This window comes from Panthera onca, chromosome A1, assembly GCF_046562875.1.
Source record: "Panthera onca isolate mPanOnc1 chromosome A1, mPanOnc1 haplotype 2, whole genome shotgun sequence".
In the NCBI taxonomy this organism is placed as follows: Eukaryota; Metazoa; Chordata; class Mammalia; order Carnivora; family Felidae; genus Panthera; species Panthera onca.
In genome coordinates, this window is record NC_138339.1 from 160257851 (window position 1) to 160278549 (window position 20699).

General features: G+C 51.9%; 1 protein-coding gene across 2 annotated transcripts; it reads right to left on the bottom strand.

The window, feature by feature from the left end:
* Positions 1–830: 830 nt before the first annotated feature.
* On the bottom strand, positions 831–19864 carry TEX29 (testis expressed 29). 2 transcript variants are annotated; one of them, XM_060636686.3, is made up of 6 exons: positions 19664–19864; positions 17778–17870; positions 13605–13715; positions 2524–2593; positions 1668–1837; positions 831–1000 (listed from the first exon to the last, which is right to left on the bottom strand). In XM_060636686.3, the coding sequence occupies exons 2-6, from the start codon at positions 17833–17835 to the stop codon at positions 960–962; spliced, it is 450 nt and encodes a 149-aa protein (XP_060492669.1). In that variant the 5' UTR covers positions 17836–17870; positions 19664–19864; the 3' UTR covers positions 831–959. The 2 variants fall into 2 exon arrangements, with proteins under 2 accessions (XP_060492669.1, XP_060492668.1); XM_060636685.3 differs by lacking the exon at positions 19664–19864 and adding an exon at positions 17978–18141.
* Positions 19865–20699: the final 835 nt, after the last annotated feature.

The window sequence follows — 20699 nt, forward strand, 5'->3', positions numbered from 1 at the left end:
CGTGCATACACATATACATGCACACATGTGTACACGTGAACACACATGTGTACATGTCTACATGCACACATGTGTACACGTACACATATGCATGTGCATGTACATACGTACTCATACATATGCATATACACAAGTATACATATATATACATATGCACACATATACGTATACATATATATGTGCACACACATAAGATCATGCACAGATACAGATACACATGCACACACGAGCATGCATACATACATGTGCACACGCATACATGTAGACACATGTGTGCACAGATATGCATGCACCCGTATGCATACACACATGCACACATATACATGTATGCACATATGTACACACATTTGAATGCAGGTGCATGCACACACACATGCTCACACACACATTAAGCCCACAATGTCCGGATGAATGAGCCACACCTGCTCTGGAGAACACAAGTTTCCAAGGTAGAGGGCAGAGATTCTCCAAGACTAGGGGCTTGGTGGGCTGTAACCCCCACGGTTAGCACCCACTAGTCGTGTTCTGTCACAGAAGAGGGGCTGTGAGGAAGCTGTAGCAGACCACCCGGGGCCTCCCAGAAATGGGTGCCACACCCCTCCTGGGCAGGTCCTGAGGCCCCGTGAGTCAGAGCGACAAGCCCACCCTGTCTTCTGAGAAAGGGCGTGGTGGCCTTGCCCGGCGAGGTGCTGTGAGGTGCCTGGACTCCGGCAGCGCTAACAAGCGGCACCACTGAGCGCTGGAAGCTTCCAGCGAATGTCTGCGCACTTCCCAGGTTGTCTCTGTCCGAAGGTAGAATGACAGCACCGACTACAATGACACAGAACAAGAAGCATTTAAAATACCTTTATTGTCTCATCATTGATGCTGTTTCCATCACACACTTCACAGCGGTTCGCCAGCTGGACCATTTCACTTGGGTGTTTCTGCCAACCTTCACTCTGCCTCCGTCGTGCACCTCAGTCCTCGGTTTCTTCATCTTCCATTATTGTCAGTGTTGCTGGATTTAAGATAAAGAAAGAGTGGATCTTTTGAATGGAATGCTCAGCCACGTCATGAGGTCTGTGAACACGCCAATTATATGCCATGTAAACAACGATTTACTCAAAGGCCAGTTTGGTCAGTGGGTCTGTGCTGCCTGCTCTGTTACCCAAGGAGAGCGTGGCTTCTGGTGGCTTCACTCTGCAGAAAGTGCCCTGAGAAGGTGACGCCCTGCCCTGCGGGAAAGACCACAGCTCAGACACGGCTCAGTCAGGGGCAAGGATCTGGATCCTAAAAGATGTTTCAGAAGACCTCTTCTCCCCGCCCTTCTGCTTCCCAACTGCTCCAGTAAAACCAAGTCTCCATGACTGACGGGTTAAGGAGAGACCCAGAGAGGGCGTGTCCCTGCAGATGCCACCTAAGGCAGAATTGACCATTTGGGACGCTTCCTTCTCTAACCCGGCCAGGTGCTCGCCTGTGAAAAGCAACGATGGCCAGAGCCCCGGGAGAGACTTAATATATATACCAATGCCTGTGCTTCCTGCAGAACACCCCCCTGGGACCAGCAGCAGCAGACCATCAGGCCGTCACGGTAGCGGCCGGGTCCCCACACCACCGCCAGGACGTGCCCGGCACAGACGAGCTCCCTCAGTTGCACCCTGTGCGGGGACAGCCCTCCACCTCACCATCCTCTTCCTCCTCCTTGCTGTCCTTGCTCCTGTTCAATGGCTCCGCGCTCCCAGCCTTGGACCCCACCTGCTCGCCGGAGAGCGTCAATTCCACTTGATTGCTGGACATGGGTGACGGAAGCAGTTCCGTGCGGACTTCCTTTTCTCTCCTACTCTCCTGAACAACTCTAACGGGAAGAGACTCTTTGTTACAATCAGGGAAATTAAAGATGGAAAACTGAATGGGCCACTCAGTCCTCCACCAGGACGTCCCCCTCAAACAGGGTTCAGGGTTCAGGATCACGCTTTGCCTTAATAGCTCCCAGGTTAGTTTCCTATACAGGCTGCAAACACACAATCGTGTGTGGCATTCAGATTCCGGAGGGTGAGAACAGGGACCGGGCAGTATGACTGTGCAGAAAGGCCACTCAGGATGTCACCGGGCACCAGAGGAGTTCCCACAGGAGGGGACTGGTTTTCCTTGCTGCGGGACAAAGTGACTTGACTAGTCTCACTGGCTTTTCTCCACGTCACAAGGGGGCTTGCGGTGGGGGTACCTTGGCCCCGAGTGGCAGTGAGGAATCCAGGCCTGCCTGTGGGCAGCTGCCAGTGGCCATGGCCTCGTGTCCTCCCCACCGAAAGGAGAGGGCAGATTCTCATCTACACCGTAACAGCAGACACCGGACAGGGTTCTCACGGGCAAACGGGGGCCGGCAGGGGGCTGACAGTGTGGGTGCTCCTTAAACGTTGGCATGGGCCGGGGGTGGGGGCTGCTGTTAGGAGCTCAGGCTCTGAGAGGATCCCCCACCCGCTCCCTAGCGCCCTGCGTCCTGCACCTTTTGCGGGTGAGTTCAGACAGGGAGAGACAACTGACCTGTAAATGATAGTGATGACAAAGGCCCCAGCAATGATCACGATCAAGGCAGAAAACACCTGCACGTAGACTGGAAAACAGTTTGTTACAAGTCAGTCCTGTCTCCGAGGTGGGCAGTATCCCTGCCCCTGCCCAGGCGGCCTCTCCTCTCCTCCAATCCTTCCCTGAGGACACTGCCACAGGCTCCACGCGGGCCATGAAGAGGACAGCTGAGGGCCGCCCATAAGACAGTGGTGCAGGCAGCAACCTGGTCTCCTCCAGAAAAGCCCCTTTGCCGCCCATGATCTGGGCCTCCCTCCTCCAACTCCCAGGAACCTGTTTCTCCATCTTCAGGCGAGTTATCCCAAGGCTGCCGTACTAACAAGGGGCTCCACTGTCCCCACGCTGCCCATGTCTTCCCTAGATGAGTCCACCGGAAGAGCCAAGGCCTCAAGGTGACTCTCGGAGGGGGCAGGCGGCCCCTGTGGCCATGGTCCCCAGCGCAGGAAAGCTCTGGGCCCCTTTTCACCCCCATGGAAGCAGGCGCAGGTGAGGCCCAGCCTTCCCTTGGGGACCCTCCACCGCAGGACCCTCTCCCACCCAGCTGGGATGGACGTGTGGGTCTCCGTGTCCCACAGAGCGGTCTCAGGCAGAGCGAGGCACTGTATCCGGGAGCCCTGGTGCCCACGAGCATGCCCCGGCGGGAGCCCTCCACCCAAAACGGTCTCCGACGGGCAGAGGGAAGGGTCCAGGGGACTGGAGGGCAGAGCTGAGCTGAGCTGCCAGCAGGTAGCACACACACTGTTGTCACCACTGCCGCTTCTCTCGCTACTTTCACTCTTAAGGGACAGAGACCAGCCTCCTTGCAAACCCCACCCTGAGTGACAAGATGTGCTTCAAGTCTCTTACCTCCTCCCATAAACCGTTTTCACCCATCCTTAACTGGCAGGAATACTGCTGGACGCTGTGTCCTTGGGAGCGGCCTTCGTGTCCCGAGGCAGCTAGAAGAAAGCACCACTAACCAGTGGCTTAACGCAATAGCGAAGTACAGTGTCTGGGTTATGGAGGTGGAAATCCAAACTGGAGGTATCCCTCGAAGACTCTGGGAGGTCCTGCCTGCTTCTTCCATCTCCTGGTGGGCCCGGCGCCCCCGGGTGTCCTTGTCCTTGTAGATGCGTCCCCCGCTCTCTGCCTCGTCATCTTGGGGCATCTTCCCCACGTGACCCTGTCTTCATGTGGTGCTCCCCTGTGTGCGCTGCATCTAACTCAGGCTCCTCTTGGAAGGACACCAGTCGTACTGGAATCAGGGCCTCTACTCCAGCGTGACCTCATCTTCACTGATCACATCTGCAAAGACCCTGTTTCTATGTAAGGTCACATTCACAGGTACCGGAGGTTTGAACTTCGGCAGATCACTTAGGGGAACACAGTTCAACCCACGACAGAAGGTTAAGCAGTATCTGCAGAGAAAGCTGCTTCCCAGGCGTGGGAGGGTGACTCCAGTGGGAATTCTATTCTCTGGACTGAGCCAGAGGATCTCTGAGAACGGACGGGGCCTCCGGGATCCTTTCCGTGGGGGCTGAAGTCAGAAAACTGAAGGGGGCTGAAGCCAAATGCTTAATTTTCTCATATTGATATGAGCTCAGTAGGGGATGGTCAGGCATAGGAAGGGTGCTCCGTGGTCAAGCGTGCATCAGAAAGAGGACGGAGGGGGTGGGGGGCTGGCCTGTGTGGTCACCAGCACACCACAGCACTGAACCAACTGGCGAGCTGCTTGTTGGAGGCTCTGTTCTAATCAGCCGGGGCTTCTCTCAGGGATGCCTTTCCCAGGGCAATGTGTTCACCTGAGTTCACCTCTCCATCCCCAGGGCTAGAACAACCAGCCTCTAAGATGGCCTGCGGGAGGGCTTGCCTCCTGTTATTCACACGCAGGTCAGTACAGACACCTCCATGGGGCAGAGATAGCATTACCTCTGAACCAGGGTGTAACTTCTAAGGCTAGGTCAGAGTGTCACTGTGGCTTCTACCCAGCTTTCTCAGGTCACTCGCTCTGGAAAGAGACAGTCATGTCATAAGGACAGGGAAGCAGACCTCATGGCATGGGAAAGGGGTTCCTGTTAACTGTCAGAACCACATGCCCGCAAAGGGAGCCACTTTGGAGAAGACCTTTCAGTTCCGGTCGGGCCCTCGGATGGATGAGTGGCCAAGCCCCACACCATCCAACTAAGCTTCTAAGCCGTCACTTTAGATCATTTAGACACAATTTAGGAATTGTGTCCCCCCACCCCCCAAGTGATCTGTTGGTCCAAACCTCTGGTACCTATGAATGTGACCTTATTTAGCTAAACTTTGAGCAATTTGTTCTGCAACAATAACTAATACAAGCGTGTAGGCAAAGGGCTTGGCTCAGAGAAAGTATACTTTGAGTGATGCGGAATGAACTGAACGCAAGGACCCAAGTGAACGAGCGAACCAGGACCTTTTAAGGGACAAGAAAGGAGCTCTCAAATTCTTGAATTCCAGGGAATATATGCTCCTCAGTGGATCCCTTACTTCATGGTGTAAATTTAGAATTTATGTGAGTGAAGCCGTTGAAGAGACACACGCACATGGACCATGTGTGAGTATTCAAGTCTCAGTATAGCTTCCGCATCTTTACAGGTGCAAGTATTTTTGGTCCTTGGCGTCAAGTTCCTGGAGGCAGAGACTGCATCTCCGTGACTCTCTCTGCACAGGAGCTGGCCAGCACACAATCTGTTATAAACGATATGTATGGTGTATCATAAACAAGATACTGTGATTGGTCACAGAGAAATGGCAGCAACTGAAGAAAGTATAATTTTCTTTCAGAAATCTCTTGGTAAGTTCGCCCCCAGATGCAGTTTAAAGTTTTGAAATCATCTGCATGATTCCCGTGAAGAAACAGAAGTCAAACACTTGGAAAAAAGTGACGTGTTAAATAACGTGCCCTAAAGACTAAAGAATGACAATAAGTCCTTCTCTCTGGATTCCCAATTTGTTCTCAAAGATCTGATGCTAATTTCCCAAGTTCATATTCTTAATAATACAGATTATGCCACAACACAATGTGCACTTCAAACCAGCCAATTTAAGAAGCTGGTGAAAGGTTTTCCTAACATAGAATTATGCGCACAAAGAACTCCCAATACCCTGTCACCGAATACTACAACTTACGCAGCACAAAGGCTCACTTGCCGTCTTGAATGAGAAAGATGTCAAGGAAATGAAAAATATCTTGAGGGCTCAGTGAGAACCCAGATGCAGGGCTCACTGCCCAGACTCTTCCCACAGACGGCCCAGCCTCTCGAGCCTGAAACAAGTTAGAAGTTAAGAAAAAGCCTCGCCCACGCAACTCCTGTATGAACAGTGCAAGGATGGAGAGAGGATGAACCCTTGCCTCCATGCAGAAACGATATCCTCACTTGTAGAACAGTGACGCCTCTTCCAGGACAAAAAATTCTTGAGACTTTGTGTTCTTTTCTGGGTTCCTTACAGACACTGGTAAATCAGGTGCTGTCAAGAACAAGGCTCATTCTGGGGCGCCTGGGTGGCTCAGTCGGTTAAGCGGCCGACTTCGGCTCAGGTCATGATCTCGCAGTCAGTGAGTTCAAGCCCTGCATCCGGTTCTGTGCTGACAGCTCAGAGCCTGGAGCCTGTTTCAGATTCTGTGTCTCCCTCTCTCTGACTCTCCCCCTTTTATGCTCTGTCTCTATCTCAAAAATAAATAAATAAACGAAAAAAAAAACAAAAAAACAAAAAAAAGAACAAGGCTCATTCTTCCTTCCCTTCTCCCGTGGCCTTCTGTTAAGTTTCTCAGGATCCACATAAGAGAGAAAACACGGGGTATCTGTCTTTCTCTGTATGACTTATTTCACTTAGCATCACGCTCTCCAGTTCCATCCACATTGCTACAAAAGGCCAGATTTCATTCTTTCTCATTGCCATGTAGCATAAAAAAAGTTAGAGCGGGAGAGAACCAAACCATAAGAAACTCTTAAAAACTGAGAATAAACTGAGGGTTGATGGGGGTCGGGGGGGGATGGGCACTGAGGAGGGCACCTGTTGGGATGAGCACTGCGTGTTGTATGGAAACCAATTTGACAATAAATTTCATATAAAAAAAAAATTAAAAAAATGGGAAATAAAAAAAAGAATAAGGCTCATTCTTCATATGAGTTATGGGCATAAGTAATAATGTTAACATAAGCAACGGCTCAATTGCATACTAACAAGTACAAAATGGCCAACTCCTGCATAAAATGCTCCTGACAAGATGCTCAGGGGAGGGACAGATGGAAACAGAAGCGGCAGCAGCTTGAATCTATGTGCCCTTGCCAGCTGCAATCTCCCTTGAAGGATCCATTTCACCACCTTCTGCTGTTGGGGCCGTCTCCCTGGGGCAGGAGTGAACCAGGGTGACCACCAAAGACCACGACCGTGTGCGTGACCTCATCAGGGAACCGAACAGCTTCTGCACCTTCATACATAGAAGACTGAAAGAACACATTCAAATGCCCTTTGGATGGGAAGGTCTCCTGCTTTTAGAAGCCCCAAATGGTAAACATCTCTGAAAAACCTCAGGAAGACATCAGAGCCTTCCAGGAAAGAGAACTCCACGATGGAAATGGAAGTGAGCCGGACCCTACTCGTCTGTGGCCCCCAAGTAGTGAGATGTGTGAGGCAGGCCACTGAGGCCACAGAAAGACAAAAAGATAACAAATGCAAACAGCAGCAGATGACAGCCAGACCGCCACCAGGGCTGTGGACTCTGCTCAGAGCAAGCCGCCGGACGGCAGGCCATCCCACGCTGGAAGACTGGGGCCCAGGCAGGGTTCTGCCCAAAGGTTGTGGGTTTATGATGAAAAGGCGGAGGGCAAACCCCTTTAGAGACAAAGTGCCGTGACTCCCTGCAGCTCTCACCACCTGCTTGTGTATGACTGGACCGGAGGTTCACCGAAGTCCAGAATTTCCAGTGTGACCTCAGGAATTAAAAAAAAAAAAACATGGCAGAAAAGAACCCCCCTCCCCCACCAGATCCTTCCTCCATAAAAACTAGTGAGAACATTGGCACCATTTGTCAGAATCTACTTTTTCGGAACTCGGAAACTTAACCAATCAAAAGCTTGCAGATGAACAGATGACGGTCACTAAGAACAGTGACCTGTGGACATTTTAACTTGCCCTATTCCCACTCCTGCTCACCTCTAATTCCATGCGAGTCTTGAACCAATAGCCCACAGTCATGGCGACCACTAGCAGCCTGGCATCCCTGGAGGGAGCAGAGCAGGGCTGAAGATCCTTCAAAGTCCCAGGCCCAGAGCACCGTCATTACTTTGTCAACCTGCCACTTCACTAGAAGATCCCAATTGCAAGGTTGTCTTTGTTTGACCTGACTTGGAGCTAATTTAGTGTGAACAGCTTTCTCTCAGGCATTTGTTGAAAACAGAGGCAACTGTGGAAAATCATGGCAGCTAAAGTGGCCGAAAGCACTTGGGGGTAGACAATAGGTGGACCAGAAAGCTTAAAAGGAAAACCGGGGGAATTATCTGTCTGAAGGGGATTTGAAAAGCTGCGACATATTCCCTGGAATCTAGAAGGCAATGGGCATACTCAAGGCTGTGTACCTATGGAGGAAATACCAGAGAAGGTCCTAGGCTCTCACTTCTGGCTGAACTCAAGGCTCTGTGTAAGCGTGGAGTAAAGATTAAGGCACAGTTGAAAACTGGCTGACGGCTGAAGGTATGTCCCCAACACACACATAGAGCCCCTAAGCGAAGACTGTGAGACATTGTTTCCAAGCATCTCGGCAGATTTCTGTCATTAGCTGACCAGCAGACTAACAAGCAGAGTCTTCAATGGCTGCAGACCACAAAGAATACAGACTTTACTGAATTCATTCAGAAAAGTCATTAAACAACGCCAACAACTTTGGGGAGGTAGGAGAACACAGTTTTCAGAGATGCCACATATTTCTAAATGTCTAGTTTTCAACAAAAAACATTAGATATGCAAAGAAACAAGTATGGCCACACACACACACCATCAGTAGAAACTGTCCTTGAGGAAGACCAGATGTTGGAATCACCAAACAAAGACTTTAAATTAGCCCCTTTAAATATGGTCAAAAGAGGGGCGCCTGGGTGGCTCAGTTGGTTGAGGGTCTGACTTCAGCTCAGGTCATGATCTCATAGTTCGTGAGTTTGAGCCCCGCTGTCTGTGCTGACAGCTCGGAGCCTGGAGCCTGCTTCAGATTCTGTGTCTCCCTCTCTCTCTGCCCTACCCCACTCATGGTCTGTCTGTCTCTCTCTCAAAAATAAATAAACATAAAAAAAATTTAAATATGGTCAAAAGACTGAAGGAAACCATATTTGAAGAGCTAAAGTATGAGAACGGTATCTCACCAAGTAGAAAGTACCAATACAGACACAGAAATTATTTTTTTAGAAAAGAACAAAACAGAAATTCTGGAATTGAGAATATGATACCAGAAATGAAAACATCACTAGAGGAGCTCAACAGATTGGGGTGGGCTAAAGAAAGAATCTGCAGACTTGAAGATAAATGAGTTGAGATTATCCAGTCCGAGTAACAGAAAACAGGATCAAGAAAAGCTCACAGAGCCTCAGAGACCTGTGGGGTGGACCAAATATGCACAATGAGAGGCCCAGAGGGAGTGGACAGACAGGAGAATGTCTGAAGAAATGGCAAAGTTTCCCACATTTGATGATGAGGATAAATTCAAAGACACATGGCAAACAGTCAAAAGAGAATCTTGGAAACAGCAGAAGAAACGTGCTTTATATAAAGAAGCCTCAAGACTAAAAGCAGATTCCTTGTCAGAAACCATGGAGGTCAGAAGGCTAAAAGATGAGATACTCTAAGTGTTGACACAGAAGGACTGCCAGTTAGGAATTTTATACACTGCAACTCTATCCTTCAAAAATGAAGGACAGATTAATACATCCCCAGATACACAAAAACAGAGATTTCATCACTAGCAGACCTGTCTTACAAAAAATGCTGAAGGGAGTCCTTCCAGATGAAAGGATAGGATACTAGACAGTAACTCAAATCCACAGTTGTCATCAAGAGCACCACTAGATGCAGAAAAAGAATTTTATAAAATCCACCACCTTTCGTAATAAAAACCCTCCAGAGAGTAGGAAGAGAAGGGAAATTACTTGACCTGAAAAATGGCCTCTAGTAAAACCCACGGCTACCAGCACATGTAATGAATGAGAGGCTGAAAACTCTTTCAAGATCAGGAACCAGAGAAGGATGTCCATTCTCACTGATGAATGGAATCAGTGAGTTTCTAGCCAGGGCAATTAAGCAAGAAAGTGAAATGAAACCAACTGTATTGAAAGAAAGAAGTGAAATGATCTCTATTTGCAGATGATATACTCTTATATCTAGAAGATCCTAAGTAATCAACTAAAAATGGGAAGTCATAAATGAACCCAAAAGGTTGCAGGATACAAGATCAATATACAAAAGTCAATTATATTTCTGTATTCTAGCAAACTTTCGATTTTCCTGTGTATATTCCTACGGTTCTATATACAATCTGAAAACCAAACTAAGGAGATATATCCATTTACAACAACATCAGAGAGAATAAGATGCTTAGGAATAAATTTAACAAAAGAAACACAACTAGAAACTATAAAATACTGTTGAAAGAAAAGATCTAAATAAGTGGAAAGACATCCTTGTTCATGGATCAAAATTAACATTATTAAAATGGTAATACCCACCCCCAAGTTATCTATAGATTCAACACAAATATCCCTATCAAAATGTCAGATGGCATTTTTTTCAGAAATTGACAAGCTGATCCTAAATTAATATGGAAATACAAAGAATCCACAGTAACCAAAACAACCTTTAAAAAGAACAAAGTTGGAAGACTCATGCTTTTCAATTTCAACATTTATTATAAAGCTACATTAATCAAAATGGTGTGATACCGGCTTAGTGGAATAAAACAATAGTCCAGAAATAAACCCTCACATTTACAGGCAATTGATTTTCAACAAGGATGCCAAGCAATTCAACGGGGGAAAGAATGGTCTTTTCAACAAATGATGCTGGGACACCAGGATATCTATATGCAAAAGAATGAAGTTGGATCCCTGCCTCACAACACGTAAAAAAAATTAAAACTCAAAATGGACCAGAAACATGGATGCATAAGCTAAAACTATAAACTTCTTAGAAAATACCAGAGATGTAAATCTTTGTGACCTTGGATTAGACACTAGTTTCTTAGCTAGGACACCAAAAGCACAAACAGCCAAAGAACAAACAAACAAACTAGGCATCGTCAAAACTAAGAAAGTTTGTGCTTCAAAGAGGCACTATCAAGAAGGTAAAAAGACCAAACAGATTGGGAGGAAGTAGGTGCAAATCACGTATCTGTTAAGGGTCTACTATCCAGAATATACAAAGAGCTCTTACAACCCCACAATAAACAGACAATCAACCCAGTTAAAAATCGGGCAAGGAGTCTGAATGGACTTTTCTTCAGAGAAGATATACAAATGGCCATAATAATGCATACGCAAACACACTCACCATGGTACTCATCAGGGAAACACCAATGAAAACCCCAGTGACCTACAACTCCACATCTACCATGATGGCTATAATCAAAAAGACAGACAACTAGTGCCGGCAAGGATGGGGAGAAACTGGAATCCTCGCGTACTGCTCTTGAGACTATCAAACAGTGCAGCACTTGGGAAAGTAGTTTGGCAGTTCCTTAACAAATGTTTTAAATATAGTTAACATAGGATCCAGCAATTCTGGTTCTAGGTAAACACACAAGGGAAGTGGAAACAGGTTCATGCAAAAACCTACACACAAATGTTCATAGTGGCATTATCCATAATAGCTAAAAAGTGTAAGCCACCCAAATGTCCATTAAGTGATACAGGGGTAAACGAAATGTGACATGTCCATATACCGGAATGTTATTCAACCATACAAAAGCATAAAATGCTGACATGTGCTACAACACGGATGTGTTTCGAAAACATTGTGTGAAAGAAGCCAGATACACAAGGCACACACTGTAGGATTCCATTAATAGGAAATGTCTAGAAGAGGAAAACCCATAGAGGCCAATCGGTGGTTGCTGGGGGTTGGAGGTGGGGTGGGGAACGGGGAATGGGGATTGTCCAGCTGATGAGTACAGGGTTTCTTCTGGGGATAATAAAAATGTTCTGGACGGGATAGTGGGGATTCAACTCTGTGAATATACCAAAAGCCAACGAACTGTGTACTTTAAAAGGGTAAATTTTATAGGAATTTGGTCTCAGCAAAGATAACAACCAAAAAAGAGATAACTTCCAGTTGTTTCTATCTACAGGTTCAGGGGAAGGTGTGGGATCCTAGAGATGCCTGGGTCTCCCAGAGGCAGAGATCAGTAGTGAGGGTCTGGACCCAAGTCTTCCCAAGTCAAGATCTGGAAGATACATTGTCATCAGAAAATCTTCCCAGCTATTGATGGTGTTTCTCGTGGTCTCTGACTGCGCCTCTTTCTGAGAAGGCAAACTTCCTCTTCTTTTGCCCCAAGTGCCAAATCTCCACCATAAAGCAAGACACAGGCTTCCCCTTGGCAAGCCAGGATCCCCCAATGGCTTTTGTTCTTGAATCCTTTTGTCCAAAAGGTCACTTTCTTTTTGAAGGCGCTGGCTAGGCGGGATCCAGGTGGCCCCAGTGGGTCACTCTTTGGTAACAGTTACCAGTCACAATTGTTCCTGACTTGCTAGGCCTTCCCGTGTCTAGGAATGAGAGGAAAGTCCCCATGTCTGTCTCCAAGGGCTCAGCCTACCTGGGGCTCAGAGGAGGAAACAAGAAGAAACCTTCCCAGTTGTGTGGCACGAGTGTGCCTTTATCCACTGAGGACGGGGGACAGAGCAGAGTGGCCTGGGACACGCTGTCTCACAGCACCGGAGCTGCTGGGCGACCACGGCCGGCTGCCAGCTCCTCCTGCCTGCCGGCCCCTCCCCCTCTCCGACAGGGCCCTGAGCAGGCTGCCTCATTGCAGAGACTTGCTTGTCCATTCCCAGACACTCCTAGAGCCAAGCATCCTCATTGCTGAAAGGGCCACAAACAGGGCAAGAAGACACATCAGTCGTCAAGTGGAATTTCTTGATGGGTTTGCAACTATTTAGAAAATTCTAGGGGCGGGGGTGCCTGGGTGGCTCAGTCGGTTGAGTGTCCAAGTCCTGATTTCAGCTCAGGTCATGATCTCACGGCTCTCGAGTTTGAGGTCCATGCCGGGCCCTGCACTGACAGCACGGAGCCTGCTTGGGATCCTTTCTCTCTCCCTCTCTCTCTGTCCCTCCCCCGCTTGTGCTTGTTCTCGCACTCTCTCAAAACAAATAGTAGAAACAAAGAAGAAGAAAATTCTTGAGGCACAGAAGACCAAAGCTGTGAAGTGTGAGTAAACACCCAGACTGTATCACTAGAGAGCCCTTCCCACAGGGGCCCTGCTATCACCCCCTCCACACCTGCCCCTCCCACCCAACTGTGACTCCCCCGTTTCCTTCCACCGTGTGCCTCCCTCACCACCTCCGGGAAGCGGGCCCTACCGAGGGTGGCGGCCTCTCCCTGCCCCCTCATCCCTGGACCCCCTGCCGGCCTGGTCTCCCCAGACACATCCCAGGCCCCAGGGGTCAGGATACACACCTCAGTGGGAGTCTGGTTTTGTTCTGACGGTGACAAGCCTGAGGAGAAGCCCCATCGGGGCTCGTCCTTGGCCCTCGTGCCCCGGCTGCAGGGCTCCAGCGCCCACGCTCAGCGGGTCTGATCTTGTGCACAGCTGGTGACCAGCACGCCCGGAACCAGCTGCTTCTGCACCCCCAGCGTGCCCAGGGTCCCAGAAGTACCCTCCCTAGTATCAGGTGGATTCCATCCGGGAGTGAATTTCCTCTGGTGGCTTTTCCCTCACTCACAGACCCTAAAACTGCTCTTCCCACCAAGGTGCCAAGCAGAGTGATGGGACCAGGGAACAACAGAGGCCCGTCCAGCAGGAGGCGCCCGGGAGGGAGGCGGGCTTCCTGGGTACTTACTGGGAACCGCTTTTTCATAGCACACGCCTTTGTAGAAACAGCACCCGAGTTCCTTGCACCGGTCTCTGGTGATGTTGTAGTCACATATGTTGTAGAGAGGAATGTCACACACTGCAAAGCACAGACGCACACAGCCATTAGCACCAAGAACACAGCCGCAGCGGAGTTCTAAATACTCGTGCCTGGGAGGGGGCACCCGTGGGCTTGCACTGTGGGGTTTTGTTATGCTTTTTTTTTTTTTTTTTTTTTTTTTTTAATTTTTTTTTCAACGTTTTTTATTTATTTTTGGGACAGAGAGAGACAGAGCATGAACGGGGGAGGGGCAGAGAGAGAGGGAGACACAGAATCGGAAACAGGCTCCAGGCTCCGACGCATCAGCCCAGAGCCCGACGCGGGGCACGAACCCACGGACCGCGAGATCGTGACCTGGCTGAAGTCGGACGCCCAACCGACTGCGCCACCCAGGCGCCCCTGTTATGCTTTTAATTATGCATCCGATGAATCTCACTTTTACGCGAGGATCTAGAATGAGTTAGATTTCTGAACAAAACAATGTCAAGCTAACTGCACAGAATAATGCAGAGTCCCCTGCTGATTAAGGAGACAGAGCATCTCAGCAGAGTGCTCGCACACATCGGCACTCTGCAAAGCAAACAGAAAACAAAGATCTGATACAGCCAACGGATGTGGGGGGTTCAGGTTATAATGCGTAATTAATGCACATTTAAGCACATGTGAGTTAAAATTATCAACACAGGCTAAGGGGTGGTTCGGCATTTTAAAGTTGAATCAAAAGGACCAAGTGAAATGACAGTTTTGACCAAAAAAAAAAGAAAAAACTCAGAAGTGAACACACTGAACGTGCATGAGCAGATGGTGGGGACAGTGCTCAGCACAGCTCTGGCACCAATGGCTAACGCGTGTCCAGCTAGGAGGACGAGTGAGTCCCCTAACCGGCAGTCAGCAACATCTGCCCCAGACCCTGCTGGGGCTTCCAGTCCCGAGGGAAAGGGAGGAAGGGTCTCCGGCTGCTCCCTTGGGGCTGGTAAGCCTTTCAGGTGCAGGGGCTCCAGGGAAACCCACCGTCCCTCCTGCTCTTTTCTGAGACGTGCGTTTGGAATGTCACTGCGGACACAGCAGCACAGCCCAGACTTGTGGCAGGACCGGCAACACGAGGCCAGGCAGGGTCAGAGATGAGGAAGTCTGGCTGTCACCCTCCTGCCCCACTGCCCCCCACTACAGCCAGGCTTGCTGGGCGGGTGGGGCCGGCCTCCCCCGCCGCCTGCGGTCACCCAGCCCTCAGTCACCTGCCCAGGTCCACCTCAGATGGGGCCTGGGCTGCAGAGGGCCTGCCAGGCGCTCAGGCTGGCCACACGGTGCCCGCTGGTGGCTCCCACAGAATAGTCAGGGTGGCAGCAAACACCGGCTCCAGAGAGTTCCAGGAGACCCAAGACCGCACAGCTGCCAGGCAGAGCCCAGATCTCCCCTTTCCCACTGTCTCCATAGGACCCATTCGGCGGGTGCCCTTCACAGAGCCTAGGGGACATTCTCCACATAGCTCCATGACAGTGGAAGTTTATCTTGGTAAAAAGCACGGGGAGGGGAAACAATCCGTTCAGGCGTAACTTTGTTCATGACTGTCTCTTCAATGTTACTCCCCAGGTGAGAAAACACAGGTATGTGAGTTCCCATGCTGACCACTCGAATGGGATCGTTTGCCACAGCAGCTGGCCCCCCAGCGCACCTGCGCGGAAGCTCAGTGCCCCATTACGCCTGAGACCTCTGTGCCCACCCCCTCCTCCCCAGGACTGTTTTCTCTGCCTGCACCTCCCACAAGGTCCTGATGTGTTTCTGCAAAGGTGCCCAACACAAAGAGCTCATCCACATCTCCATCCCTGGCGTGACCCCTCCGCCCAGCCCACAACCCCCAAGAGACGGGGCAGGGGGTGGGTTAGTGAGGCTTTACTGAAGACATCCTGTAGCCCCGGACTGGCCAGCTAAAAGCATCAAAGGACAACCTGCAGTCATGTGACCATTGGGCACCAGAAGCGGTGCCTTCAGCTGCCCCACCACACGCTGCTCGCTGGGAATGGTACCTGACACCTGACCTAGGGATGGGGCGGAAGCCAGATGGTTGGCATCTCCTTGGGCAGGGTCTGGATGCTAGGGCTGCACCCCGTGCTGCCCATGATATCCAGGGAACGCCAGGGCCCAGGTGAGAAAGGCAACGAGGAAGAGGGAGACGGCAGCCCTTGTGACGGCCAGGCCACTGGGCACCTCCGGTTTTGGAGAAACAGAGACTGGGGCAAAATAAAACACAAGGGAAGGGGGCCCAACATCCCTGGGGGAAGTGCCCTGTGCTTCATGAGGACCAGGTGCCTTGGGTCACAGCCAGGGAGGCGGGTCTGGCTTGGTTCTCCAAGCGTCCTCATGGGTCTTTCCTCTGCCATGCTTACGTGTCCTCTCACACACGCCCTCGTGCAGACGCGTCCTTGCCCGTGGTAACGCAAGGTGCCACCTGCCCACCTGCCTTCCCTCTCCGCCAGCCCAGCCCCCATGCCTGCCCACCCCACCGGCCCATCTCCTACCTGCCCACTCCCTCTACCTGTTCACCTCCCACACCTCAGAGTAACACTTAACAGCCACGTCAATGTCCACAGAGGACGACAGAGACACTTGCATTCACCCCCAAAACTGGTGGAAGGGCAGTTTATGGTCAAAACGCAGGTGGATCACTGTGACCCAGGAGAGCAGGCCCCTCTTTCAGACTAGTGAGGACAGGGACGATGACCTCCCGCCCCCGAATGGCCAAGCCGCTCCAGCCACGCCTAGAGAAGGGGCACCTGGCCAGCCTCAGAACCGGGTGGGCACCAGGGCCCCCGGTCTCACCGCCCTGAATAGAGGCGAGATGGGCCACCCATGCCCCAGGCCCTGAGAGCGGACTGTCCTCCACACAGGCGCTTCCACCAGGAGACTCGGGGGGCACTCCAGGCCAGCCATCTCTGCCACCCACTCGGTGCCCCAGGTGCAGGCCACCTGCCTCCTCTGCACGGAGCCATGTTGATCAGAAACCACAGCCCCTCCCGTGAGCCCCCTTGGCCTGGTTTGGAGCCTGGGCCTGGACCCTGGGGCCTCGAGTGAGACCCACTGACCTTTGTCTCCCAGCTGCCCTGTGTGATGCAGCCCCCCCGAGACCGGCCCCCAAGGGCATCCTGAGGGCTTGGTCCTCAGTGGATTCCTTTCAGATGACGGGAGAAATGTGTCTCACGGAAGCTTGGCCGGCCCGGGACCCTCCCTCGTCAGGCCTGACCCCAAGCCAAATTAAAAAAAAAGAAGAAGAAAACCAAATTTCTTTTCCTTCCACTTTCCTATCTTCTGTTTGTCACTAAAGCAATGCACGGAGAAGGGTTACCTGAGAAGTCAGCACGAGCGTGCACAGCAGGAACGGCCGTTCCCTCTCCTCACGTGGTCCCCCAGGGTCTCAGGCTTCCAGGACACCTACCTTGGGGCTCCCACTGACCGCAAGCCTTGCAGAAAGCCACATTTTAGCAGACTCCTTCAGCACCCAGTACCAGGGGTCCGAATGCAGACCCCAGGCACCAGGGAAGGGGGAGGAGGGCTTTACCGCGGAGAAACGTGTTCCCCTCATGAAAAAGTCACTCTCACCATAACCACTTTGAGACAGAAGGTAAGTCTGACACCTCACAGTGAACCGGGTTTGACCCTAGAGCCCCGGGAGTTAAATGCGTTTCTTGTGAATGCCTCAGGTCCAGGAGCTTTCTTCTGCACGGAGAATTTTGAGAGAGGAGGCTGCACAGCCTTTTCCTGCGTTATTTTTTTTTTTTTAATTTTTTTTTAACATTTATTTATTTTTGAGACAGAGAGAGACAGAGCATGAACGGGGGAGGGTCAGAGAGAGGGAGACACAGAATCTGAAACAGGCTCCAGGCTCTGAGCAGTCAGCACAGAGCCCGATGCGGGGCTCAAACTCACATACCGCGAGATCGTGACCTGAGCCGAAGTCGGACGCTTAACCGACTGAGCCACCCAGGCGCCCCTCCTGCGTTATTTTTGAAAGCACACGTTCCTTTGCCCCCTTCCCTGGCTCAAGCCGGTGACTAACCGCCATCACCTTGGGGTGGACCAGCCTCCACGGCGGTCTTGCCCTGTTACCTGCAAATTTCTTCAGGAGGTGAGAAGGGTATTTCTTTAATTCTGGTGCATATCTCATCGTAGCAGCTGACGGAGACGCGGGGTCGAGGGAACCTGGGGGAGACAACAGGTCAGCCCAGGTGGGACCTCGCCGGGGGGCTGGCGGCCGTGGTCAGTCTAGTGACAGGGGTGGGGCTGGGCAGAGCGGACCCCGGTCTCACCTGGCAACCACGTCCCCCGCTGAGCCCGCTCAGCCACACGGTCCCACAGTTCCACTTCAAGTGGACAACTTTGGATCCAACAAACTTGCACCTCCTCCCTCCACCGCTCCCACCAGTGGGACCTAGCTCCACTGGTGGGCCCGCCCTGCCCGCTGTGATGTCACACAGACCCATGACATCACAGAGGGAGCACGGTGGCGATGCTGGCAGCTGTAAGGTGGAGGGACTCTCACATGGTCGAGGAGTGCAAGGACCCCAAGTGCAAGGGGTGGGGCTTTGAACACCACCAAGACCCCCTTCTGCGTGACACCCAGGCCTGGCTTCTGAACCACGGGTTTGCATCCTGCCGGCACTCCTGGATCCTCCTTCTTGGGGTGTCCACATTTGCTGAGATAAACCCCCCACCTCTGGGATGTGTAGCCCATGGAAGGAGACAGACCACGTCAGATCAGACGTGTTACAGAGAAAAAGAGCAGAGCGCAGTCAGGACTGATTTTCTGCTTACACAGGGTAAGCGGGTGGCCTTGGGCTTATGTGGTGTCTGAAGAGTTTTGGGAGAAGTGAGGGAGAGTGTGCAAAAGCTTGAAGAAGCAGCAAGTGAAGTCCACGGGGTGAGGCACCCCTGGCCAATCTGAGAAACCAGGAGGCTGTGCACTTAGGGACCTAAAGACCCAAATGGACAAATCTAGCTGGGGCTGAGGTCCCATGGTGGGGTGGAAAGCCATCTGAGTGCCTTGGAGAAGGAAACTGCTGGGGCCACAGGACCTCCATGAGGCCCGGGAGGTGGGAGTTCGGGAAGAGTGGGAGAGAAGGGGAGGCCTGTGCCCAGCCCAGAGAAGTGAGACCAGCGATGAGGCCCAGGTGACCATCCTGTCCCTGTCCCACACCTGGAGTGAGGAGCAGGGACCCACTGGGGAGGGCTGGGTGCTAGCAGATGGCAGGTGGGAAGGAAGCCCTAGGACATGGCAGGAGGGTCATGGAGGCCACAAACAGCCAGCCCTGTGAGGTTAGGGAGCCGTGCTGGCTGAGCCCGGGGCAGTGAACCAGAAGGGAGGGGGTCAGGGAAGCATCGTGCTGGGACCTGTCCCATTGTGACCCCAAGAGCAGTGGCTAGGGAGTGTCAAGGCCCCAGCCGGAGGGAGACCTGGGAGAGGGCAAACCATGACCACCAGGCCGCCACAGAGCATGGGATGGACCTAGGAGCACGAGGGCGGCAGGGAGAAGGCCTCAGCAAGGAGACCAGCCCCCCAGTGAGAGCAGCCTGGAGAGCAGGGGGTCTGTGGTGAGGCCGTGGGGTTACACCAGGCGGGTGCAGGCTTTGGTCCCCCTCCTTAAGTTTCCTCATCTGTAACACGAGGGTCAGGACCCAGTGACCGATGCGTAGCTGTTGCCCAGTGAACAGTAGTGCCCACATCTGGGGTCCTGAGGGTCAGGCAGGGCTTCTGGCAGCCCACACGCTAGCCCATCACCCCCCACGTGTAATTCACGTACCACACGCTTCACCCACTTGCAGTGGGCGTATTCACAGTTTGCAACCATCACCACCCACGTGAGAATGGTTCCATCAGCTCAGGAAGGCTCCCTCTCCCCCCAGGCTCCACCTCCTGTCTGCAAGGTCTGCCTCTGCAGGTTTCCTACCGACAGAAGCACAGAGCACATGGTTGTGGGTGTGTGTCTTTCACTCACAGGGTTTCAAGCTTCATCCAGGGAACGGTGCGCCTCAGCACTTGGTCCTCTGGCGGCTGAACAGTGTGGATGGAGCTCATTTGCTTAGCCGAGTATCGGCTACGACATGTGCGGCCGTGGAGGGCACAGGCTGGGCAAAGGGAGCAGCCAGCGTGGCCTGCGTTGCCCGTTACCCCGAGTCCTGTTTCCCCGGGATAAGTAGTGACGGCCCTTAACAGATTTTATTCTAGTTAAGAGAAAGACACTTGCTGTTGTCAACTGTGAGGTCTTCCCGTGGGACAATGTGGGTGTTGTCCTGGGTTTTCTGACATAGGAAAAGTACTGTGGGGGCCCATTATGACTTCCACAAGAACTTCAACTACTAGCCTTTTACAAACGCTCTAATGGGATTTGGTTAACCTACGACAGCAGCATCACTCCAGCCCCACCTCTGAAGAGGCCAGTGCCTCAGACAGATGCCACCAACCTGGGGGGGGGGGGGGGCGTAAAGACTGGGCAGGGGAGGTGTGTAGCACTGTGGGAATGGGGCGGGGGGGGGGGGTGGTTAGGACAGGATCCAAGTCAGCTCAGCTGGGTGGGCACGGGCACTCTGGGAATCCTCCTCGAGGGCAGGGGGAGCCAGGACCACTGAGGGAGCAGCAGCCCTGCCACATTGTGCATCACTTGTGGGCAAGGACAGGGAGTGGGGACAGAGCCCATCAGGATCTCCTGAGAGGTCTATCCACCCAGGGGAAAGAGAAACAGGCTGGTGACCAAAAAGGAAACTGCACAACTAAAGCAGCTCTGTAAAAGCATGTGTAAAACACAAACGATGCAATTGGCTGTGTTTACGAGGGAAGCAGGGCTTCCCTGGGGACTGAAGGGCCAGAAGGGAGGGTCCCCTGGCCTCTCCTCCCAACTGCTCTCCAGACACGATGACGGCAAGGCCAGGGGACCACGGTACAGGGAATGGCAAGTAGTCTCAGGGAGCCCTGACTGTTGACTCTCCTCTTCTGTAAGCTTGACTGGCTCCATACGAGAAAGCCTCAGGCACAGC